General features: G+C 41.5%; 1 protein-coding gene across 3 annotated transcripts; it reads left to right on the forward strand.

Moving 5' to 3' along the window:
- The first annotated feature begins 840 nt into the window (after positions 1-840).
- On the forward strand, positions 841-13,035 carry BLOC1S6 (biogenesis of lysosomal organelles complex 1 subunit 6). Of its 3 annotated transcripts, none has more exons than XM_084642033.1 (6): positions 841-991; positions 1,372-1,465; positions 1,994-2,138; positions 7,483-7,570; positions 10,027-10,113; positions 10,855-13,035. In XM_084642033.1, the coding sequence occupies exons 2-6, from the start codon at positions 1,393-1,395 to the stop codon at positions 10,972-10,974; spliced, it is 513 nt and encodes a 170-aa protein (XP_084498159.1). In that variant the 5' UTR covers positions 841-991; positions 1,372-1,392; the 3' UTR covers positions 10,975-13,035. The 3 variants fall into 3 exon arrangements, with proteins under 3 accessions (XP_084498159.1, XP_084498160.1, XP_084498158.1); XM_084642034.1 differs by having other exon boundaries at positions 869-1,004; XM_084642032.1 differs by lacking the exon at positions 841-991 and having other exon boundaries at positions 1,047-1,465.
- The last annotated feature ends 8,263 nt before the right edge of the window (positions 13,036-21,298 follow it).

The following is a 21,298-nucleotide window of genomic DNA, read 5'->3' on the forward strand; positions in this document are numbered from 1 at the left end:
CAAGCCTTTAGAGCAGTGATACACAGATTGTGACTCTTGAGCCACAAGTGGTTCTTTAATATGTCTCCTGCTGCTCTTTGCAGCACATGATATTAAAACACTGTGTGGTTTGGTTAATAACTCAGATTGGTTAATAATTAATCAGGATGTTTTTACTATGTTATTAACCAATTAAGTTATCAGCTTACACTAAGTTATTAAGGTATTTGCTGTGAGAATTATATATATATAAACCTAAATATTCCCCTGTCATTCACACTAATGTGGCTCTTTTGGACAATGTTGATTGCCAATTTGGCTCCTGAAACACTAAGTATCCCCTTCTTGAGAGGAAGCCACAGAAACCTATCCTCTTCTACTAAGGAAATAAAGGATTCAGAAGACTCTCTGTTCCCCATTGCACTTTGTTTTTGTTTCTGCGTGGAGGTCTGTGATGGTCCCACTACTTCCTCTGCCACATTCTTTAATTGGGGTTATGCCTACATCACAATACCTTCCCCCAAGAAAACTGGGAGTCACAGATCGGGCTATCCCTTCATAGCCCCCTCCTCCCACTGCAATAAAATGGAGTTTGCAGGGCTGCCTGCAAGGCTCATGTACAGGGCTGTACAGCCAAGGACCGTGCTACTGACATTTGAAAACTGGACCTTCCCCAAGACCGTCCACTTGAAAATCAACGTGTCTGAAAACTGCATCTGCTGTAGTTACAGGCGACACCCACTCTTAGAGCTGGGCCTTGGACCACCCCATCTCCCACTGTTGCTAAGGGCCCCGTCCTAGCAACCAGCAGCGTCAGGTGACTGACTGTTGTTCTGGGAGCGGGGTCACTTCCGGGCTCGGCTCCCATCTACATCCGGGGTAGTGGACGGTCCCCCCTTCCGAACCCAACTGCTGCGTCCGGTTCTGTGGTCAGGAGGGGCCGAGGCGCGGTTGCCTCAGCGGGTCGGAGCGCCGCGGCGCCGGACTGCCCCCGCCCCGCCCCGCCCGACGGGTAGGCGCGTTAGGTGGGCCGAGCCCCGCTGCGCTGCCGGGTCTTCTGAGAGCCTCCCCCGCCCCCACCTCCCGTCCGCTTCGCCCTCCCCCCGGCCAGGCGCCCTCGGGGCCAGGGTCTACCCACGAGACACCGGGGCCTGGCCCCCGCCGCACGCGACTCCTAGGGGCGGGCCGATCCCCGTGGAGCCCCGCCCCCTCAGCCAAATTCCGGCCGGACCAACCTCTCTCCGGGGGGGCGCGAGCGATGGGCTCTGCCTCGGGGTAGGGGCCGCGAGCAGCCGGGCGGGGAGCCCCGGTGCCCCCCCGCCCCCACCACCTCAGGAAGAGGCAGCGGCTGCCGGGGGTCGCGCTCATGCTGCTGTCGCTCTGTGCCCTCAGCTGGCCGCGGCGAGTTGCGCCATGGAGCAGCCCGAGGGGAAGGAGGGGTTCCTGCTGGAGGCCGCCGCCCCGAAGCAGCCGGGGCCCGCGCTGGGTACGTGAGCAGCAGCCACACGGAGCTCGGCTACTGATCGTCAGCATCTCTAGCGAAGGCCAAGCATCGTGCAAACCTTGTTGTTCTTGTCGTGGCGGTTGCGGGAGGAGGGGTCTTTTTGCCTGGCTCTCCTGTAACGTCTGAGTGTTCAGATAGGGAAGTTGAACTGGGGAGGCTGCACGTGCATCCATCCATTCCTTGTGTATGTTTGACCTCTCTGAGGGAAGAGCATTTGGCATGTCTGAATTGGCTTACTTGATTGAAAGGGGCTTGTATGCACAGTGTACAGTTTTGTTTAAATCTCACCCTTCTGCTGTATTCTGTCATGGCATGTTTTTGGAACTGAAACCTCATAATGTAGGGAGGTGAAAGGAGCGTTGCTTAATTGATGAAGTGCAAGGAACTGCAATTTACACTCCATTGCTGAGACGCCCAACTTTTATTTCAAAATAGAAAATCCGTTAGTACTAACAGATAAAGTGATGGCAATAGTTCTTAGCAGTTGAAGATTGCTACTTCTTGTTACAGATTCCTGCGAGGCATCTCCAGATGAGGGACTAATAGAAGATTTGGCTATTGTAGATAAGAAAGCTGTGGAGCAACTAACTGAAGGATTGATTTCTCATTATTTACCTGATCTTCAGCGATCAAAACTAGCCCTCCAAGAGCTCACGTAAGCAAACTGAAAAAAGCAACTCTTTCTAATACATGCATTTCCTTTCTAGAATTTCTTCAGTCAAATCCCCTTCTTATATGTAAGTTGAAATATATTTTTCTGTAGTATGGTTTACATATAAAATACAGGTTTCAGAGTAGCAGCCGTGTTAGTCTGTATTCGCAAAAAGAAAAGGAGGACTTGTGGCACCTTAGAGACTAACCAATTTATTAGAGCATAAGCTTTCGTGAGCTACAGCTCACTTCCTCAGATGCATATCGTGGAAACTGCAGCAGGCTTTATATATACACAGAGAATATGAAACAATACCTATTCCCACCCCACTGTCCTGCTGGTAATAGCTTATCTAAAGTGATTTCCAGCACAAATCCAGGTTTTCTCACCCTCCACCCCCCCACACAAATTCACTCTCCTGCTGGTGATAGCCCATCCAAAGTGACAACTCTTTACACAATGTGCATGACAATCAAGCTGGGCTATTTCCTGCATAAATCCAGGTTCTCACATCCCCCCACCCCCATACACACACAAACTCACTCTCCTGCTGGTAATAGCTCATCCAAACTGACCACTCTTCAAGTTAAAATCCAAGTTAAACCAGAACATCTGGGGGGGGGGGGTAGGAAAAAACAAGAGGAAACAGGCTACCTTGCATAATGACTTAGCCACTCCAAGTCTCTATTTAAGCCTAAATTAATAGTATCCAATTTGCAAATGAATTCCAATTCAGCAGTTTCTCGCTGGAGTCTGGATTTGAAGTTTTTTTGTTTTAAGATAGCGACCTTCATGTCTGTGATCGCGTGACCAGAGAGATTGAAGTGTTCTCCGACTGGTTTATGAATGTTACAATTCTTGACATCTGATTTGTGTCCATTTATTCTTTTACGTAGAGACTGTCCAGTTTGACCAATGTACATGGCAGAGGGGCATTGCTGGCACATGATGGCATATATCACATTGGTGGATGTGCAGGTGAACGAGCCTCTGATAGTGTGGCTGATGTTATTAGGCCCTGTGATGGTGTCCCCTGAATAGATATGTGGGCACAGTTGGCAACGGGCTTTGTTGCAAGGATAAGTTCCTGGGTTAGTGGTTCTGTTGTGTGGTATGTGGTTGTTGGTGAGTATTTGCTTCAGGTTGCGGGGCTGTCTGTAGGCAAGGACTGGCCTGTCTCCCAAGATTTGTGAGAGTGTTGGGTCATCCTTTAGGATAGGTTGTAGATCCTTAATAATGCGTTGGAGGGGTTTTAGTTGGGGGCTGAAGGTGACGGCTAGTGGCGTTCTGTTATTTTCTTTGTTAGGCCTGTCCTGTAGTAGGTAACTTCTGGGAACTCTTCTGGCTCTATCAATCTTTTTCTTTACTTCTGCAGGTGGGTATTGTAGTTGTAAGAAAGCTTGACAGAGATCTTGTAGGTGTTTGTCTCTGTCTGAGGGGTTGGAGCAAATGCGGTTGTATCGCAGAGCTTGGCTGTAGACGATGGATCGTGTGGTGTGGTCAGGGTGAAAGCTGGAGGCATGCAGGTAGGAATAGCGGTCAGTAGGTTTCCGGTATAGGGTGGTGTTTATGTGACCATTGTTTATTAGCACTGTAGTGTCCAGGAAGTGGATCTCTTGTGTGGACTGGACCAGGCTGAGGTTGGTGGTGGGATGGAAATTGTTGAAATCATGGTGGAATTCCTCAAGGGCTTCTTTTCCATGGGTCCAGATGATGAAGATGTCATCAATATAGCGCAAGTAGAGTAGGGGCTTTAGGGGACGAGAGCTGAGGAAGCGTTGTTCTAAATCAGCCATAAAAATGTTGGCATACTGTGGGGCCATGCGGGTACCCATAGCAGTGCCGCTGATCTGAAGGTATACATTGTCCCCAAATGTGAAGTAGTTATGGGTAAGGACAAAGTCACAAAGTTCAGCCACCAGGTTAGCCGTGACATTATCGGGGATAGTGTTCTTGACGGCTTGTAGTCCATCTTTGTGTGGAATGTTGGTGTAGAGGGCTTCTACATCCATAGTGGCCAGGATGGTGTTATCAGGAAGATCACCGATGGATTGTAGTTTCCTCAGGAAGTCAGTGGTGTCTCGAAGGTAGCTGGGAGTGCTGGTAGCGTAGGGCCTGAGGAGGGAGTCTACATAGCCAGACAATCCTGCTGTCAGGGTGCCAATGCCTGAGATGATGGGGCGCCCAGGATTTCCAGGTTTATGGATCTTGGGTAGTAGATAGAATATCCCAGGTCGGGGTTCCAGGGGTGTGTCTGTGCGGATTTGATCTTGTGCTTTTTCAGGAAGTTTCTTGAGCAAATGCTGTAGTTGCTTTTGGTAACTCTCAGTGGGATCAGAGGGTAATGGCTTGTAGAAACTCGTGTTGGAGAGCTGCCGAGCAGCCTCTTGTTCATATTCCGACCTATTCATGACGACAACAGCACCTCCTTTGTCAGCCTTTTTGATTATGATGTCAGAGTTGTTTCTGAGGCTGTGGATGGCATTGCGTTCCGCATGGCTGAGGTTATGGGGCAAGTGATGCTGCTTTTCCACAATTTCAGCCCGTGCACGTCGGCGGAAGCACTCTATGTAGAAGTCCAGTCTGCTGTTTCGACCTTCAGGAGGAGTCCACCTAGAATCCCTCTTTCTGTAGTGTTGGTAGGGAGACCTCTGTGGATTAGTATGCTGTTCAGAGGTATTTTGGAAATATTCCTTGAGTCGGAGACGTCGAAAATAGGATTCTAGGTCACCACAGAACTGTATCATGTTCGTGGGGGTGGAGGGGCAGAAGGAGAGGCCCCGAGATAGAACAGCTGCTTCTGCTGGGCTGAGAGTATAGTTGGATAGGTTAACAATATTGCTAGGTGGGTTGAGGGAACCATTGCTGTGGCCCCTTGTAGCATGTAGTAGTTTAGAAAGTTTAGTGTCCTTTTTCTTTTGTAGAGAAGCAAAATGTGCGTTGTAAATGGCTTGTCTAGTTTTAGTAAAATCCAGCCACGAGGAAGTTTGTGTGGAAGGTTGGTTTTTTATGAGAGTATCCATTTTTGAGAGCTCATTCTTAATCTTTCCCTGTTTGCTGTAGAGGATGTTGATCAGGTGATTCCGCAGTTTCTTTGAGAGCGTGTGGCACAAGCTGTCAGCATAGTCTGTGTGGTATGTAGATTGTAATGGATTTTTTACCTTCAGTCCTTTTGGTACGATGTCCATCTGTTTGCATTTGGAAAGGAAGATGATGTCTGTCTGTATCTGTACAAGTTTTTTCATGCAGTTGATAGATTTCCACTCCATACGGCTAAATGCAGTGCCTTGCAAATGACAGGTTTCAGAGTAGCAGCCGTGTTAGTCTGTATTCGCAAAAAGAAAAGGAGGACTTGTGGCACCTTAGAGACTAACCAATTTATTAGAGCATAAGCTTTCGTGAGCTACAGCTCACTTCCTCAGATGCATATCGTGGAAACTGCAGCAGGCTTTATATATACACAGAGAATATGAAACAATACCTATTCCCACCCCACTGTCCTGCTGGTAATAGCTTATCTAAAGTGATTTCCAGCACAAATCCAGGTTTTCTCACCCTCCACCCCCCCACACAAATTCACTCTCCTGCTGGTGATAGCCCATCCAAAGTGACAACTCTTTACACAATGTGCATGACAATCAAGCTGGGCTATTTCCTGCATAAATCCAGGTTCTCACATCCCCCCACCCCCATACACACACAAACTCACTCTCCTGCTGGTAATAGCTCATCCAAACTGACCACTCTTCAAGTTAAAATCCAAGTTAAACCAGAACATCTGGGGGGGGGGGGGGTAGGAAAAAACAAGAGGAAACAAGCTACCTTGCATAATGACTTAGCCACTCCAAGTCTCTATTTAAGCCTAAATTAATAGTATCCAATTTGCAAATGAATTCCAATTCAGCAGTTTCTCGCTGGAGTCTGGATTTGAAGTTTTTTTGTTTTAAGATAGCGACCTTCATGTCTGTGATCGCGTGACCAGAGAGATTCACTTAAAGTCATTCCAGTTAATGTTGGTTCGTTGTTACGTTGCTGATCAATTTGGGAACATGCTCGTTTAAACTTGTGCAATGCTCCACTCTTACGTTGTTTGGCTGCCTGCTTTCTCCACAGCTGGTAGCCGCTCTCCTCCCGCCCCTCCCCCAGCGCCTCCCACCAGCAGACCCCACGGATCAGCGCCTTCCCTCCCCTCCTCCTCCCCCCACCTCCTGATTGCCAAGTTCGGGAGGGAGGGGGAGCCTGCGCACCAAGTGCTCGCTCCTCCCTCCTGCCTCCAAAACGCGGCAAGCCAGCTGATTGCCATGGAAGGGACGGGGGAGGCGTGTCGAGTCCTTTTGTCTGGCAAAAAAAATTTCCCTGGAATGTAACCCCCCCCCATTTACATTAATTCTTATGGGGAAATTGGATTCACTTAACACTGTTTCACTTAAAGTCGCATTTTTCAGGAACATAACTACAACGTTAAGTGAGGAGTCACTGTAAACTTTTCTGTGCTTTGAGTGCAGCACTTTGAACAGTGAGTGAATATTCTGCAGATTATAAGTATAATTTTAAAAGAATTTCCAGCCATGTAACCTACCAGCCGTTAAAATGAAGGAAAATTTTAAAATTAAAGCATTGAAATCCATGCACCCAGTCACAGCAAAAGACACATCAACTTTCTAAATGCTCATTCTTTTTCTGGAGACATGTGACCTTGTGCTGTACAACTCTATTTGGAGAAAAACATCCAGTATTTGGATGTTCTATTAAAGCAGTGATTGCGAGAGAGATTTTTTTTTTAAGGTTTTTCTTACATGTATGAAACTCCCAGACTCTACTTTTAATTAACATATGCTTTTTTGTTTTGTTGCTTAACATTTATAAGGGTCCCCTTTGTGTGCATTGCTTTAAGACACTGTTAGGAATTTCCAGCAAATGTCTTTGCTGTGCTTAAAATTTTCCAAATAGTGCACAAGAACATTTTAGTAGCAGGAAGAGAGAGAGCAGAGTCCTTTATAACTGTTTAATTAGAATTCATTTAAATGTCAGTTTAAAAAAATCTGAAAAGACTCTGTTCCTTTATCTACTTGTGTAGGTTTCCTGATTCTTCTTCTTCTACTAATATGGACAAAAAAACTATTTAGTACAAAAGAAATAGTTAATCTGAAAAATTTCTCTTGGAATATTGATTTTTATACAACTTATTTCTGGCATTATAGCCTCATTAACAATCAGTATGTTAAGATTTCAGTGAAGAGAACAGTAGTAAAACTCAAAATTGTGAGTACTCTTTAATCAATCCAAGATAGTGTATTTAATCTGACTTCTTCTGTATGTCTTAAAGTCTTTTGTATTTTTGTTTCAGACAGAATCAAGTAGTGTTACTAGACACATTAGAGCAAGAAATCTCAAAATTCAAAGAATGTAATTCCATTCTTGATATCAATGCTTTGGTAAGTGTATTCTATTATAAGTTTGCCTGTTTTAACAAAAATGTGTATCATGTACATGTATTGTTTTTCATCTCCTGAGAAAATGGTATAAATAGATGACTAATAATCATTACATCAATAAGTCTGTTCTTTGTAAATTGGAAAATACAACAGAACCAACATAATTCTATTAAATGGGAAGAGGAGAACATGGAGGACTGCTCAGGTCTGTACAGATATGTATACCTGCAATAAAAGACCTGCAACATGGCGACTTCTCCCCTGGGTCAGCTGATGGGGGGCTTGAGGTGTGAAGCTATAAAATTGAAGTGTAGACTTTTAGGTGTGGCCTGGAGTCTAGGCTCTGAGACGCTCCCCACTCACTGGGTCTCAGAGCCCAGGCCCCGGGCCGAGACCAAATGCCTATACTGCAATTTTATAGCCACCAGGCCAACCCCTGTGAGCCCAAGTCATCTGACCCAAGCCAGCTGTGGCCCTGTCGAAGGTCTTTTATTGTAGCGTAGACGTACCCTTACTGGCCTGCAGATGAGGGATTAGCAGGCATAGACCGTGGGTCCAGGTATATAAATCTAGAAGCCAAAAATCAGTGCATAAAGATTGCATATGCTACTGAGGCTCCAGGAGCAGCCATAGGGTGCCCATGATACTCTGTCCTACCCCCCAGGTTGGTGGAAGGATTCTGCTTCGCTCTCCTACATTTACTCAGACTGTACCAGGGTCCTTTGATTTACTTGCATATTTTTTGAGTTTGTTAGTGGTAACTTGAGGGGATATTCTGTTATACCAATAAAATAAAAACCAGCAGGATCTTATTAAAGGGAAAAAGGCAAAATACCACATTTATTGTGAATACAGAAAGAATCATAGTAAGCAGTTAGTTATAGTTATAACATTCCATTCAATCTCATATTTATACACACACACACACACACACACACACACACATTCTGCAAGGTTGTTATCATAGTTACCAGCCTTAGAGTTGCTCATGCCAAGCCACTGGCCAGGTGGCCTGGACATGAGGAGGGAGCAGGGCCTTGTCAGATGCTCATCTGCTGCTCCTGGAAGTTGGTTTGCAGAATCAGACCCCAAAGTTCTCACTTTTTAGAGTCTATTTTTATAGGAATTTCTTCCTATGCCAGTCTATGGGAATTGCTTCGTCATGCTGTTGCTGAATCAATCAGCAGATAGCACATTCCTGACGGCTCCAAGATGTTATCTTGTTCTTTGGTTCTCCCATTCTTGAGGCTGTTGGGTGGATTCCAGTCTGCCCTCCGGGGGGGGAGGGGGGAGATCCTCTGGTTATTTCCACTTGACGCCTTCTTCAGCGTATGGACACTGGATTCTTAGGCTGGCACCTCCCTGATCATTCAGTTATTATCCACACCAAGCATCCATCCACATACATCCTCTATCTCTATTTTAATCACAATTGTTAATACAACAAAAGGGCGGGGAGTCTCTGGGTGCTGTTTCTGTTGTTAGAGTATTGCTTTGAGTCTCTCTCTCTGTGAATTGCTTTGAGAACAGACTCTGTCTTAGAATGTACTAACACAATTAGCAGCTTGCAAGTTTCACACATAGAGGGAGAGAAACAGCACCAAAAACCAAGAGGGGATATTCTGTTAAACCAAACTCTTAATTAGTAATACCCTGGAATTTAAACTATGGGGAATCAAACTCATTTGTGATTTTAATACAGAACTTCTTTAATATGATCCAACATAATCTCATCTGCTATTTTGTTACAAAAACAAACAAACAAAAAACAAACAAACAAAAAGAATCCAATTTTTTTTTTTTATATATTCTCCTGATTTTGACTGCCCTGCTGCAGCCACAACTTAAAAACATTTTAAATTTTGTAAAGCATTGAGTTACCTTTTAAGGGTTAAATGCCAAATCCCAAAGCCACCAGCATTTGGTCCTTTGATTTAGTTGCATATTTTTTGAGTTTGTTAGTGGTAACTTGAGGGGATATTCTAACAACAAAAAAATCACATCTGTACTTCATGATTGCCACAGTTTAAGGCAAATGACAGTGTCTTACAGAAATTGTATATGCAGTTGTGACATATAAAGCCAGAACTGTAGGCTTGAGAATTAAGTGTGGAACCATATAAGAGCTTGAATTTTAAGACTAGCACTTGCTAAGCTTTGGCACATTGGGATATAAAACTGAAAACTAATGAGCATACAAGTGATATAATGCTTGCTTCTCCCTTAATTAATATTTAAATAATTATAGTAATCTGTACCCTTTGATACATAGTAATTTTATGAAAATTGTTTAAAGTGTTTAGAATTAAGACCCTAAAATATTCAAGCCAATCTCTGACTAACTGATCTTCAGCGTGTTTTTGAAGTTGCTGTTTTAGGGCATAGCTTCATACTCCAGACTAACAACCATTTTGATCCACTGAATCTTACCATTCAACTGTCTTGTGTTTTTAAAGTTTTCAGAAGCTAAACATTATCACAACAAGCTAGTGAATATTAGAAAAGAGATGATGATGCTCCATGAAAAGACATCAAAGTTAAAAGTGAGTGGAGTGAGTTTCGCTTCCTCGTTTCCGCTGCCTATCAATGTAAAATTTTAACAGCACGCTATCACATACTCTTAATCATTATTTTTAATACGTTAGGAGATTGTAAGAAAAACCTGGTTCTTTATATCCCCTTTCTTTGTGTAAACTTGTTTACCCTGTATTTCCAATGGCATTGAAACTATCCATGGCTGTTTTTAACCTTCACTTAAATTTCCTTGTGCTAAAATATATTTTTTACGCTAGCATCACTGGGGATGTTGAACCATTAAGAAAAGCTAGATTCTGTCTGAAAGCTGAGGCTGAGAATTTCTTCTGCCTCTCCGTCCTTTAGTATAACACTAACAATGGCATAACCTCTACCAACCTGGTGGACTGCTGTGTATAGCATGTCTGACTTCATTCAGATGTTAAATTTGGTCCCTCAGTCCTTGACCAACAAAAAATTAAGTTCTCTGGAGGCAACAGTTTGCATAGTATATACTCCTCTGGTGTTTGTAAAGAGCAGTGATAGTGGGATATGGAGGAATCCACTTCATTCCTCCCCTAAATAAATCACCAGGATGCAGGGCCTGGGGTAAAGAGCAAAGAAAGAACATAGAAAGAGGGAGGGGCCTCTGGATTAAGAGTGCCTGACAGGGTTGGCAAGATCTCAGTTGTGCGTGCATGTGTCTTGAGTTTAAATTAGGATACAAAAACACAGAACTTCTGATTTATTTTGTTTTTTTTCTGGCTTAGAAAAGAGCACTCAAACTGCAGCAGAAGAGGCAGAAAGAAGAACTAGAACGAGAACAGCAACGTGAGAAGGAACTTGAAAGAGAGAAACAGTTAACAGCAAAACCAGCTAGAAGGACATGAAAGCTGAGCATACATCAACTTGTCCAAATTAATTATTTTTAAATTCTCTGGACTTGTTAAGGCAGACTCTATTATACTGGTGAGCTAAAGTTGTTACTGGGAAAAGAGTCTCTTGTACAGTATTATAAACTCCAGAATACTAATAACCAGTTGCTAAATTGCCACTTTTCCATTTCAGCCATACAGGATGCCTTCTTTTCTAATGCTATGTTGTTTGATATTAATCATAATGTAAATTTAGTTTTGATCTATGCAGGGGAATTTAAATGTCATAATTTTAATTATGTATCTGTTCATTTTCCATTTGTTTTTTCTGATGTTTAAAATATTGGCTAAAAAATAGTAGGCTGTGTATTCTTTCAAACAAAATGTTGAATGTGGTTGGTGCAGTTTGGGAGTTCAGCTATGATCCATGGACATCCGCAGCTCTGTACCCTTCAGATGTATTTATCGTCTTGTTGAGGCCACAAGTCACAAATATCGGCCTTCTGTGCTAGTTAGGTATAGTGGATCTCTCTCCCTTAATTGCTATATAACTGAGCATTAAAGCCATGTGATATTACTGATCATGTGTGAGAAATACAAATGACATCCTTATGTTGGGACTCTTTCCTCCTCTCTTCCCTCCTCCCCCCGCTCTCCACACACACTTAGGCTGACGGGCCCAGTTTATTTGGGTGGAGACTCTTTATTTCAGCAATCTTCCTTGGATCTTATAACTACATAGTTTGAGATGATCACTTCTGACTATTCCCCAGACCTGACAGGATGAATGTGAAAAACCTGTTTAAATTAAGATTGGCATAACTGATGCATACATTGTACAAGAGTGATCCTATAATGGAATTGCCAGCCCTTGTGCTTGGATAAGTGCTTTCTGGGATGGCTGTGATTCAGACCAAAGTAATTGAAACTAAAGTACAGGTTAGAGAGAGAGGCTGTGAAGCCAAGTCAGTTGTATTGTTAAACACATCTCAAAGGGTTCAAAAGCTGTAGATTTCATTGCTTTCTATGTAATAGACACTAGTTTAAATTCATTTACATCTTCAGGAAAAATTCTTGCAGTGTGATATTGTTTAATGCAGTTGATTTAGTATTAACTCTTAGACTTAAATGGGAGAATCTACTTCTCATGGTTAAATTTTGTCACGAGCTGATGACAACTAGTACTGAAAAACTGTATCTGGAATGCTCTTAAGTAAATGTGGGGTGGGGATTAACTACAACTTCTCCGAATGTGTAACTGCTTTCTTATAGAATTTGGTACAGCTTCCTGTTCAAATGAATATATACACTGTTTAACAGTCTAGATGCTTTTAACTATTTCATTTCTGCAGTCTGACAAAGTAGTTATTTTACATCTGTACCTTTTGAATCAATATTAGTAAAATAAATGTTACCTGAGCTGACATGCTTGTCAGGAAGTAAGTAAGATTAAGTGTAAATTTTTAGTAAACTATTTATAAAAATGGATAGCAAGACATTTAAAGGGACACCAACTTGAAATCGAACTGGTTTTTAAAAAATAATTAAAAGTAGTTTCAAATACTACATACGCCTGCCCTGATTTCTCAATATTTATGATGTTACAACCAAATTTTTCCTATTTTTTAAATGGTTTTCCTTTTTCTTGTTATGTGAATGACCTTCTCAAACAGGGAAAGAGCAAAACTACCAATATGTAAAGTTTCAGAGTGGTAGCCGTGTTAGTCTGTATCAGCAAAAAGAACGAGGAGTACTTGTGGTACCTTAGAGACTAACAAATTTAGTCTCTAAGGTGTCACAAGTAGTCCTTGTTCTTTTTATATGTAAAGTGCTGTCCAATTCATAGTGTAAACAGAGGAGGTGAGGAGAGGAAACTCTCTTAATTTTTCAGTTGCAGTAGTTAAGTAGATACTTGTAGCAATAATAGATGTCTTTGTTTCTTTTTTAATTGACTTTGCAGGAGAATTGTTGACCTATACTGTGTGGGGGTTTTATTAATGCATTTCTAAAAAATATGTACAAAAATGCTAAAATCCGTTTTTGTAACAGAGTGTAAATAAATTAAGTAAATTTAAATATTAACCTCTTTTTTTATTTTGTAATTAAATGTATTTGCACAATTAGATTTTGAAAATATACTTTAATAAGAACTATTTTTATAGTAGGAAACTAGATGCCTCAGTCACACATTCAAATCAAAATTAACTTCCTCTGCTAACTGTTTTTTTTTGTTCTCTGGTAGAGGAAAAAAAACATTGTTTCAGGCCATAGTAGGTTTCTAATAGTTAAGAATTGTTTAAAAAATTGTGATTGTTCTCTATTCTGCAGAATAGAGAAATCCAAACATTGAAATTAATGAGTAGGCAATTTACATGGTTCCTCATTTTGGATTAACTTGTCATCTGTTGAGGAAAGTTAACTTGACAATGCTTTATTGAAGAACCTCAATTGCACCTGGATAGAGGAAAAGTAAAAATGTACTGGACAACATCCATCCACTGCCAAAAAAGGAAAAAAGCAGCAAATAAGCAGCTGAGACTTTTTTTAAAAAAAGAACTCTGATATAGTGGGGTAAATAGGATAAATGGAAACTTTGGCAAGTGTGGAATTTGATATAACTTTGGTTACATAGAAATTTTAAAAAAATAAGATACCAGTCAGAGCAGTAAATCAGATTCTGTAGAGCAGAAAATTATGCCTCACAAAATTGCATCTTCACGGGTAATGTAATAATTTTTGCCCAGACTTCTGTAAAATCTCTTTATTAATGGACAGGGTTTTCTTTTTCAAATTGTCCTGTTGCAGTTAAATCAAGCCAATATGACAGAGAGAGGAAAAATCCAACTGAACCATTTTTTCTAGAGCTCAGCCTTGCAAAATTCTACTTGGCTGGAGCAAGAAACTGTTTCTTTTTATAGGCAAGTAAAATTCTAATTATTTTCCCATCATCCTTATGGTAAGAATGTGTGTGCTGGGCTGTCTTTTTCCCAATTGCATCAATGGGGATAATACTACTTGACTACCTCACAAGCGTGTTGTGAGATTAACGTTTGTGAAGCAGTCTGAAGATGTATAATTGCATTTGTCGTGGACATAGTCCAATTTTGTGTTTAGACAGATTTTTAACTATTGATTTCTAAATCAATACAACCCCCTATTGTGAATGCAGTTATGCTGATTACTTATTTATATTGAGTGTGTTTCGGTAAACACCTTTTTATTGGTATAAATGTGTCCCTGCCAGGGGGATGCAACTAATTTAACTATCTTTTTAGAAACATACAGTTAAATTGTTGCAACTTGTGTGTATACAAGGCTTTATTACTTGCCCCAAGTATCCAGTTTGCTTTTTAAACTGCTAATGCACATCAGATGTATGTCTTCATTCAGCTATTCAATTGCTCTTTAGCCTTTATCTTCTGAGAAGTCCATACATTTAGAGACTATCATCACAGAAGTGAATGGTAGACTTAAAAAATTCCCTTAACATTGCTCCTATTTACCAATCCCAAGAGTACCCCACCATTCTCCTTTTTTCACTCAATTTCTTCAAAAATCTACTTGGGTGCTTAATTTTACTAATGTGAGTAGTTTCATTGACTTCAGTGAGTAAAATTAAGCACACCAATAAATCTCTGCAGAACTTGAAGCTAACAGTGTGCGCATGCCAGACCATAGGAGAGAGTGTAATCAGATAAGCTGATGGGACTATCCATGCCAGTAAGAAATGTTTATTAGTAAGTGTTTAATTTAGAGCCTGATCCTGCAAAACAGATCATCAAACCAAGGAAGAGAATAGAAAAGGTGTGAGTTGACAAAACAAGAGGAAGGAAGAAAAGCTCTTATGTGAGTGGTTATTTTGGTACCGCTCCTTTTACTAAATGCATGTATTGTATTTTTATATAACTCAAAATAGAGTAACTGCCTTTGGCTCTAGGGAGCTATAATTATATATATTTTAACTACACAGTTATCAAATTCCTGAAAATCTCCCCTGAGCCAAAAATAGGCAAGCAACAAAAAGAAACCATAAATACTTTTAGACACCTGCCAATTTCCCAGTGTTACCTATCTCAAATATACAGAAACCATGAATGAAGCATGTGCAAAACTCATGAGATTTTTAAAAAGAATAAACGGGGGCAGGTTGCTATGGGTTTTGATCTAAGATTTATATTAAGTTTTCCTCTACAACTATCGGAGCTAACCATCTTTTTTTTAAAATGCTGAAATTTTAACAATCCCATGACTAGGAGCTGGGGTTTCATGGAAAACACTAAATATCATAAGATTGTGATACCATTGCTGAATTTGTAAATTTTGACTTCCATCATAGTTATTTGGCAAGGTGGGGTGAGTGGTAGTTGACCACCGAGGGTGGTGGAAACTAGATGAAAGAAAATGAGTTTTGATGAAGGAGTTGAAGGAAACTGATGAAGCTGTTTGCTTTCTAGGCATGTTGGTGGGGGTGGGGAGTACAAAGATATGAGTGAGCAAAAGAGACGACTGAGCATCCCCTACAACAGGTTCCATGTGGGAGCAGGGGATCTCTCACATAGAGCCAGTTTCTGAATAAGAACCAAGAGAACTGTAATGGGAAGGGGGCGGAGTACTACGGGGTGAGGACTGAGATGTAGGCAGGGACAGAGTATTGAAAGTCTAAAGGAGTTAGAATTTGGAACAAAAAAGAAAGGATACCTGTAAACAGGTTGGGATAGCTAGATAATTTGTGCTGCAGCATTCTGGAAGGAAGGATGCATGGTGGGAAACTGGGAAGCCAGAGAGGAGGAGACTGTAACACTCGAGGTGAGAAATGACTGAGGTATGGACAAGAAGGGATTGTAAAGGAAAAACTGATGGGAGTCACACTGGTATTGTTTCGGATGAGTTAGAGATAACACAGAGAGAGAGCGAGAGAAACATTTGACTCCCCCATAATTCAGAGCAACATTTCCCCCCAAAATAGTGTACTTGAAGATAACATGGGGGCAGTGGTATGCCTGCTCACTATGCAGTGTGCTTTTGTTTATGCAACATGAGCTGTGTGGGCCCCAAGAGACAGAGTATGAGTGCATTCTGCCAAAATGGGTTTGTCGTTCTCTGGTACGGTGCCACTGTTCTGTTGACATAACTTTCTAGTGTAGATAAGACCTCATTAGCAATCCAAAAAACTTGTGACTCTAATAGTCACTGTCTAATCTCAGATCCCCTGCCTGCAGTACATGTAATTGGAAAAAGCTGTTTACACATCAGCCATAATAAAGCACTCTTCCTTGGGTTTTTCCCCTTTCTAATGTGGTATCTAAGTTATTCATAAATGTACTAATTCACTCAGTTCAATACTAAGGTCATTCCTCAGTAATAGGTTTTTGCTGTAAATGACTGGTATTCATTATTACTATGAGACCTCTATCGTGACGGTTTGCCTTTGTCTGGACTCTGGCTCCCTCTTGCAGTGTTTTTTCAAAGGGTTTCATTTACTGATTCTAGAACCAACTTCTGCTAATTGTTGAAGGGCCTCAGACATCAACAGGTTTTCTTTTCCAACTTTAGGTGACTTATGTGCACCATTTGGTCTGAATTTCTGGGCCCAGATCCACAAAGACTAAAACTCAAGCAACTAAGGCCCTGTCTACACTTTTGGTAGCATGTTTGTTACATGTAGCTACATTCTGCAGTGAAAAGCAGCCTGCAGCCACACTGCAGTGTTTAATTTAGAGCCTGATCCTGCAAAACATGTTGCTACATGTTTAGCTACACACCACGGTGAAAGGCTCTGGCAGGCAGGAGGTAGCAGGAATCTGCCAGAGCTTTTCCCCGCTTCTTCCCCCCACCCAGAGCCTTTCCTGGTGGCTGGAGTCTTTCACTTGCAGCAGGGATGTTACACTGCTAAAAACAGCAGTGTGGAGGGGGGAGGTATTGCTTTGGCGTGTAGAGAGACATGAAGGGTATATACTCAGGGTTGTGGTGTGCCTGTACTCTACTTGCCTAACCAGTGCATCATCAGCTACAGTGCTATTTATGCCCATGCTAGCTGAGCATCCAGTGTCTATACTCTACATGCTACAGTAAGTGTAGATCTACCCTAAATCCCAGTTTTGGCACCACAGCAATCCACAAAACTCCTGCCAAACCTAATAGGCATCTAAACTCAGCCAGTGCCCAGGTTTTCAAAGTAAAAGTTTCCTAGGTGCTTATGTTTCCGAGCACCTGCACTTCTGCCTCCCTCGACACCTATCTCCTGCCTAAGCCCGAGGCCTAGAGTGATTCATGAACTCGTGGAAGAAAGGTATTCAGCTGCCTAAATTGTGGGCAGGGCCCAGGCTGGTAGGCATGCTCAGAGGTGGTCTACCAGATTGGCACCATTCAAAATCTAGCTGGTGGAAGAGGAGGAGAAGGCACTGCCCACCTTATAACTTTTAGCCCAGTGATCATAGCACTTGCCTGGGATGGGGGAGGCCCAGGTTCAATTTCCACTTCCCTGTGAGAAGGGGAGAAATGATTTGAACTGGGATTTCCCTCTTATCAAGAGAGTCAGTCAGACCAAATCAGTCTTGCTTTCTGGCCCAATGACTATTTCAGTGTGGGTAAATACTTAAATAGTCATTGAATCAGAGAGCAAAACTGATTCGGTAATCCAATGGTTAGGGCACCCCCCTGGCTGGTTGAAGACCCTGGACCCAAGCCCCCTCCAAAATGCTAAATACCTTACTTAGGATGGAAAAATCAAATGCACAAATATAAAATGTGGAATAACTGGCAAGGCAGAAGTACTGCTGAAAAGGATCTGGGTGGATATAGTGGATCACAAATTGGCTAGGAGGCAATGATGCAATTGCAAGGCTAATATTGGGGGGGAGGGAGGTGGATTAATAGTAATGTTATATGTAAGACATGGGGAGTAATTGTCCCCCTCTAGTCAGCACTGGTGAGGCCTTAGCTGGAGTACTGTGTCTGGTTCTGCGCACCACCCTGTGGACAAATTGGAGAGAGTACCTTTTGAAGTCAGTGGAAGTTTACAGGATTTGGCAAAGTCTAAAGGATTTGGCCTGGAGTCCTGTGTCCAGTTCTGGGCGCCACACTTTAGGAAAGATGTGGACATATCCGAGAGAGTCCAGAGGAGAGCCACAAAACTGATAGAAGTTTTAGAAAACGTGACCTATGAGGAAAGGTTAAAAACCAAACAAACCTGGGCATGTTTAGTCTTGAGAAAAGATGACTGAGGGGAGACATGATAACAGTCTTCAAATATGTTAAGGGCTGTTAATAAAGAGGATGGTGATCACTTGTTCTCCATGTCCACAGAAGGCAGGACAAGAAGTAATGGGCTTAATCTGCAGCAAGCAGATTTAGGTTATACATCAGAAAAAACTTTCTAACTATAAGGATAGTTAAGTACTGAAATAGGTTGCAGTAGAGGGTCCTAGATATACTTTGTCCTGCCTCATCACAGGGGGCTAGAATAGATGACCTCCCAAGGTCTCTTCTAGCCATACATTTCTATATAAAAGGCATTGTTTGTTATGTGAACGCTAGGATGCCAGCAACTTGAAGCTAATACCCCAATGTGTAAATGTGAAATCTAAAATATGTTGTATGGAGATTACCCTGCTCTCTCATTTACTCTTCCTAATTATGACTGATTTCACTGAGGTTTTAATAGCTCTTTTTCTCAGCAGACCCAGAATCGTCAGCTGATATAGTAATAACCACAGTCTCCATTTAAGAAAGTAATGGCTAGGTGCCACAAGTACTCCTTTTCTAATGGCTACAATTGTTTTTCAGCAAATACATTCATTATACAGGCCAGTATGTGGGCAGATAGGATGTAACTAGATTTTAGGGGTTAAATAAGCAGGGCCAGAATTTGAAATTGAAGCCTTTCCCCAAGGTTAAATATTGAATAGAGTTAGCAATCCTCAAGCTGCTTAAACTCCTCTATTCCCACAGCAGAGATGTTATATTTTGCTGAGTCCAGAATTGTGAGTTCCATAGCTTCAAGATATATTTATTAGCTGCTCTGCATATAAATACATCTGTCTCATGACATGTGTCTGGTTTTCAACAGATTCAGACCCTACAGTAAGCCCACTTGTATTACTAACTGTCTCTTACTACTAGTCACGTACTAATTAGTCATTTGTATTTATGTGATGTTGATATCACATGTTCAAACAAGTTAGTTGAATATCAACAAAATTATTATATGTTGGATTTGACCCTAATCTCATATTAGTGGGAGTTTTGATATGGATTTAAGTGGTAACATGAGCAGGCCTATACTGCATGCTATTAATGAAATATGAGACATGAAATTTTAAAACACACTAAAGCAGTACTTAATCTTAAACCAAGTTCTGATTTCTTTGTGTGTGTTGCAATAATCTCTAAATAATGAGCATCATATATTCTGAAAAGCCCAGTAATTGTTTGTTTTAAAATTATGTAAACTTGTTTTATCAATGAAATTTTAATAGATTAGTTGATCTGAGATTTGTTGTTTGTTGTCAGTTTGTTACTTTTGTGTGATATAACATTTCACACACTGTATAATGTGGACCACATGGTTAGAGACAAAAGGAAATGATTTCTGATCAGGTTACTCTTTGGTTACTAAATATGCGTGTATAAGTCTTTTGCAGAGAGACAGATTCTGGGCCTGTTCTTTCCTTGTGGAGTTTTTCTTGGATGTTTAATTTGTTCTGATTTCTGCTTTATAATTGCAGGTTAAAATGATTTAAGATGGGTGTAGGAAAGATATGTCTTAGTTCTTTTCTTATAGTAACTGTAGGACATGAATGATTTTTCAATGTTTTTAAAGTGCAGTTTAGAGTGCAAGTTCTGTTTTACTGGTGAACTCCCAATTGGAAGAGGGTGGCTCACGGAAGAAATTCCAGTCAAAGTCTAAGTGCTTAAGAGATTTAAATTAAGGAAATGACTCACAATTTTGGCAGATATGGTGGTTTTACTACTGGCAATCTCTGTAATTGCTCCTGAGTCTAGTTACAAATTTAGGAAAAATAACTACATATAAAATACACCTCACATGATCTTTCATAGCTGCATGGAGAAATTTAACTGCTCACCCACGTTTGTTGCCCTCCTAACCTTCAAAAGTGGATGGAGGATGATATTGGTAGCCTGCTTGGGAATATATTTGTTACTATATTTTGTGTATTTTGCTGATTTGTCTATTTTGTTAGTTCTACTTTTGATGGGGAGGTGCTGCAATTTAGAGGCCTCCAAGAAGGAGTGTGTTTTAAATTTCTCCATAAAGAAACAAGACTTGAAGAAATCAGACATGACTTTACAGTGGCTTTTCTTCTCCATTACCTATCTCCACCTGTTGTTGTTATCTGTTTATGGTAGTGCTTGCTTTCTGCTAGGCACTTTCCAGAGAGACTAGAAGGAACAGTCTCTGTGCAGGGGAATTCACAATTTAAGCTTAGAGTGACATATACACAAGTAGACGCATTTAGGAATGGGAAATAACACATACTGTACTTTCCTCCCCCACTTCTCTATTATGGACTGGCACAATTTATAACTATTTATGTTAGAAAATTGTACCACAGGGACAGGCACATGTTGCTGAGGGAGATTTGGCTGCTCAGATCCTGAACTGTCCCTGAGAAGGTAGGGCTGAAGTGGGATGAATGGGCCTCCTGTCCTCAAAGATTCCATACTCCTATGGGGCAGCATCTCAGATCCAACAACATTTGCAACAGGTGGTTGCATATCATCAGTTCCTAACTAAATTGAAATCTGTTTTTCCTAAACCTCGCCTGATTTTTCTATGGAACAGGGTAATACAAATATCAGGCCAGTCAGTCTCTTTGGGGGAGTGGTCTGGACTCCCTAGGAAGGGAAAAAAGGGATGATGAACACAGTCCCAGCCTTCACTTGTAGCTTTAGTCAGGGGACCAGTCTCTGTGAGGGAATGGTGCAACTGCAGCCAATCAGGTGCCCAGCAGTGTGTAAAGGCCAGACATACAGCAGTCCTTCTCTCTCCAGCCTGCCCACTAATCCTGCTAGGACACTACAGCTGCCAGCCACTTCTGGCAGCACTGACTTGCTGCTGGAAGAGTTTCCCTTTACTGCTCGAGGTAAGTGTTTTCTTCATGCTCAGCTTACATCTACTGCTTCTAGAAACATTTTGATCAATCAGAATAATTAACATACCAATTTTAAATGACTTGTTTAAGATTGTAAAATGCCCAGTGGGAAAATCTGTGGGAAACCCCCCACCCAAGTATGGGAGGAAGGAGGGGAATAAAAGACTTAATTTTCAAACTATCCTTGTATTGGGAAAATGAAGTCTTTTCCCAATAGATACAGT

This window comes from Lepidochelys olivacea, assembly GCF_965140295.1.
Source record: "Lepidochelys olivacea isolate rLepOli2 genome assembly, chromosome: 10".
Classification (NCBI taxonomy): Eukaryota; Metazoa; Chordata; order Testudines; family Cheloniidae; genus Lepidochelys; species Lepidochelys olivacea.

Bases quoted from the DNA above. Each gene is read 5' to 3' on its own strand.
- BLOC1S6 (XM_084642033.1), top strand. From the start codon at position 1,393: ATGGAGCAGCCCGAGGGGAAGGAGGGGTTCCTGCTGGAGGCCGCCGCC. The intron at 1,466-1,993 runs GTACGTGAGCAG...TTCTTGTTACAG, and splicing joins GCAGCCGGGGCCCGCGCTGG to ATTCCTGCGAGGCATCTCCA. The intron at 10,114-10,854 runs GTGAGTGGAGTG...TTTCTGGCTTAG, and splicing joins AAAAGACATCAAAGTTAAAA to AAAAGAGCACTCAAACTGCA.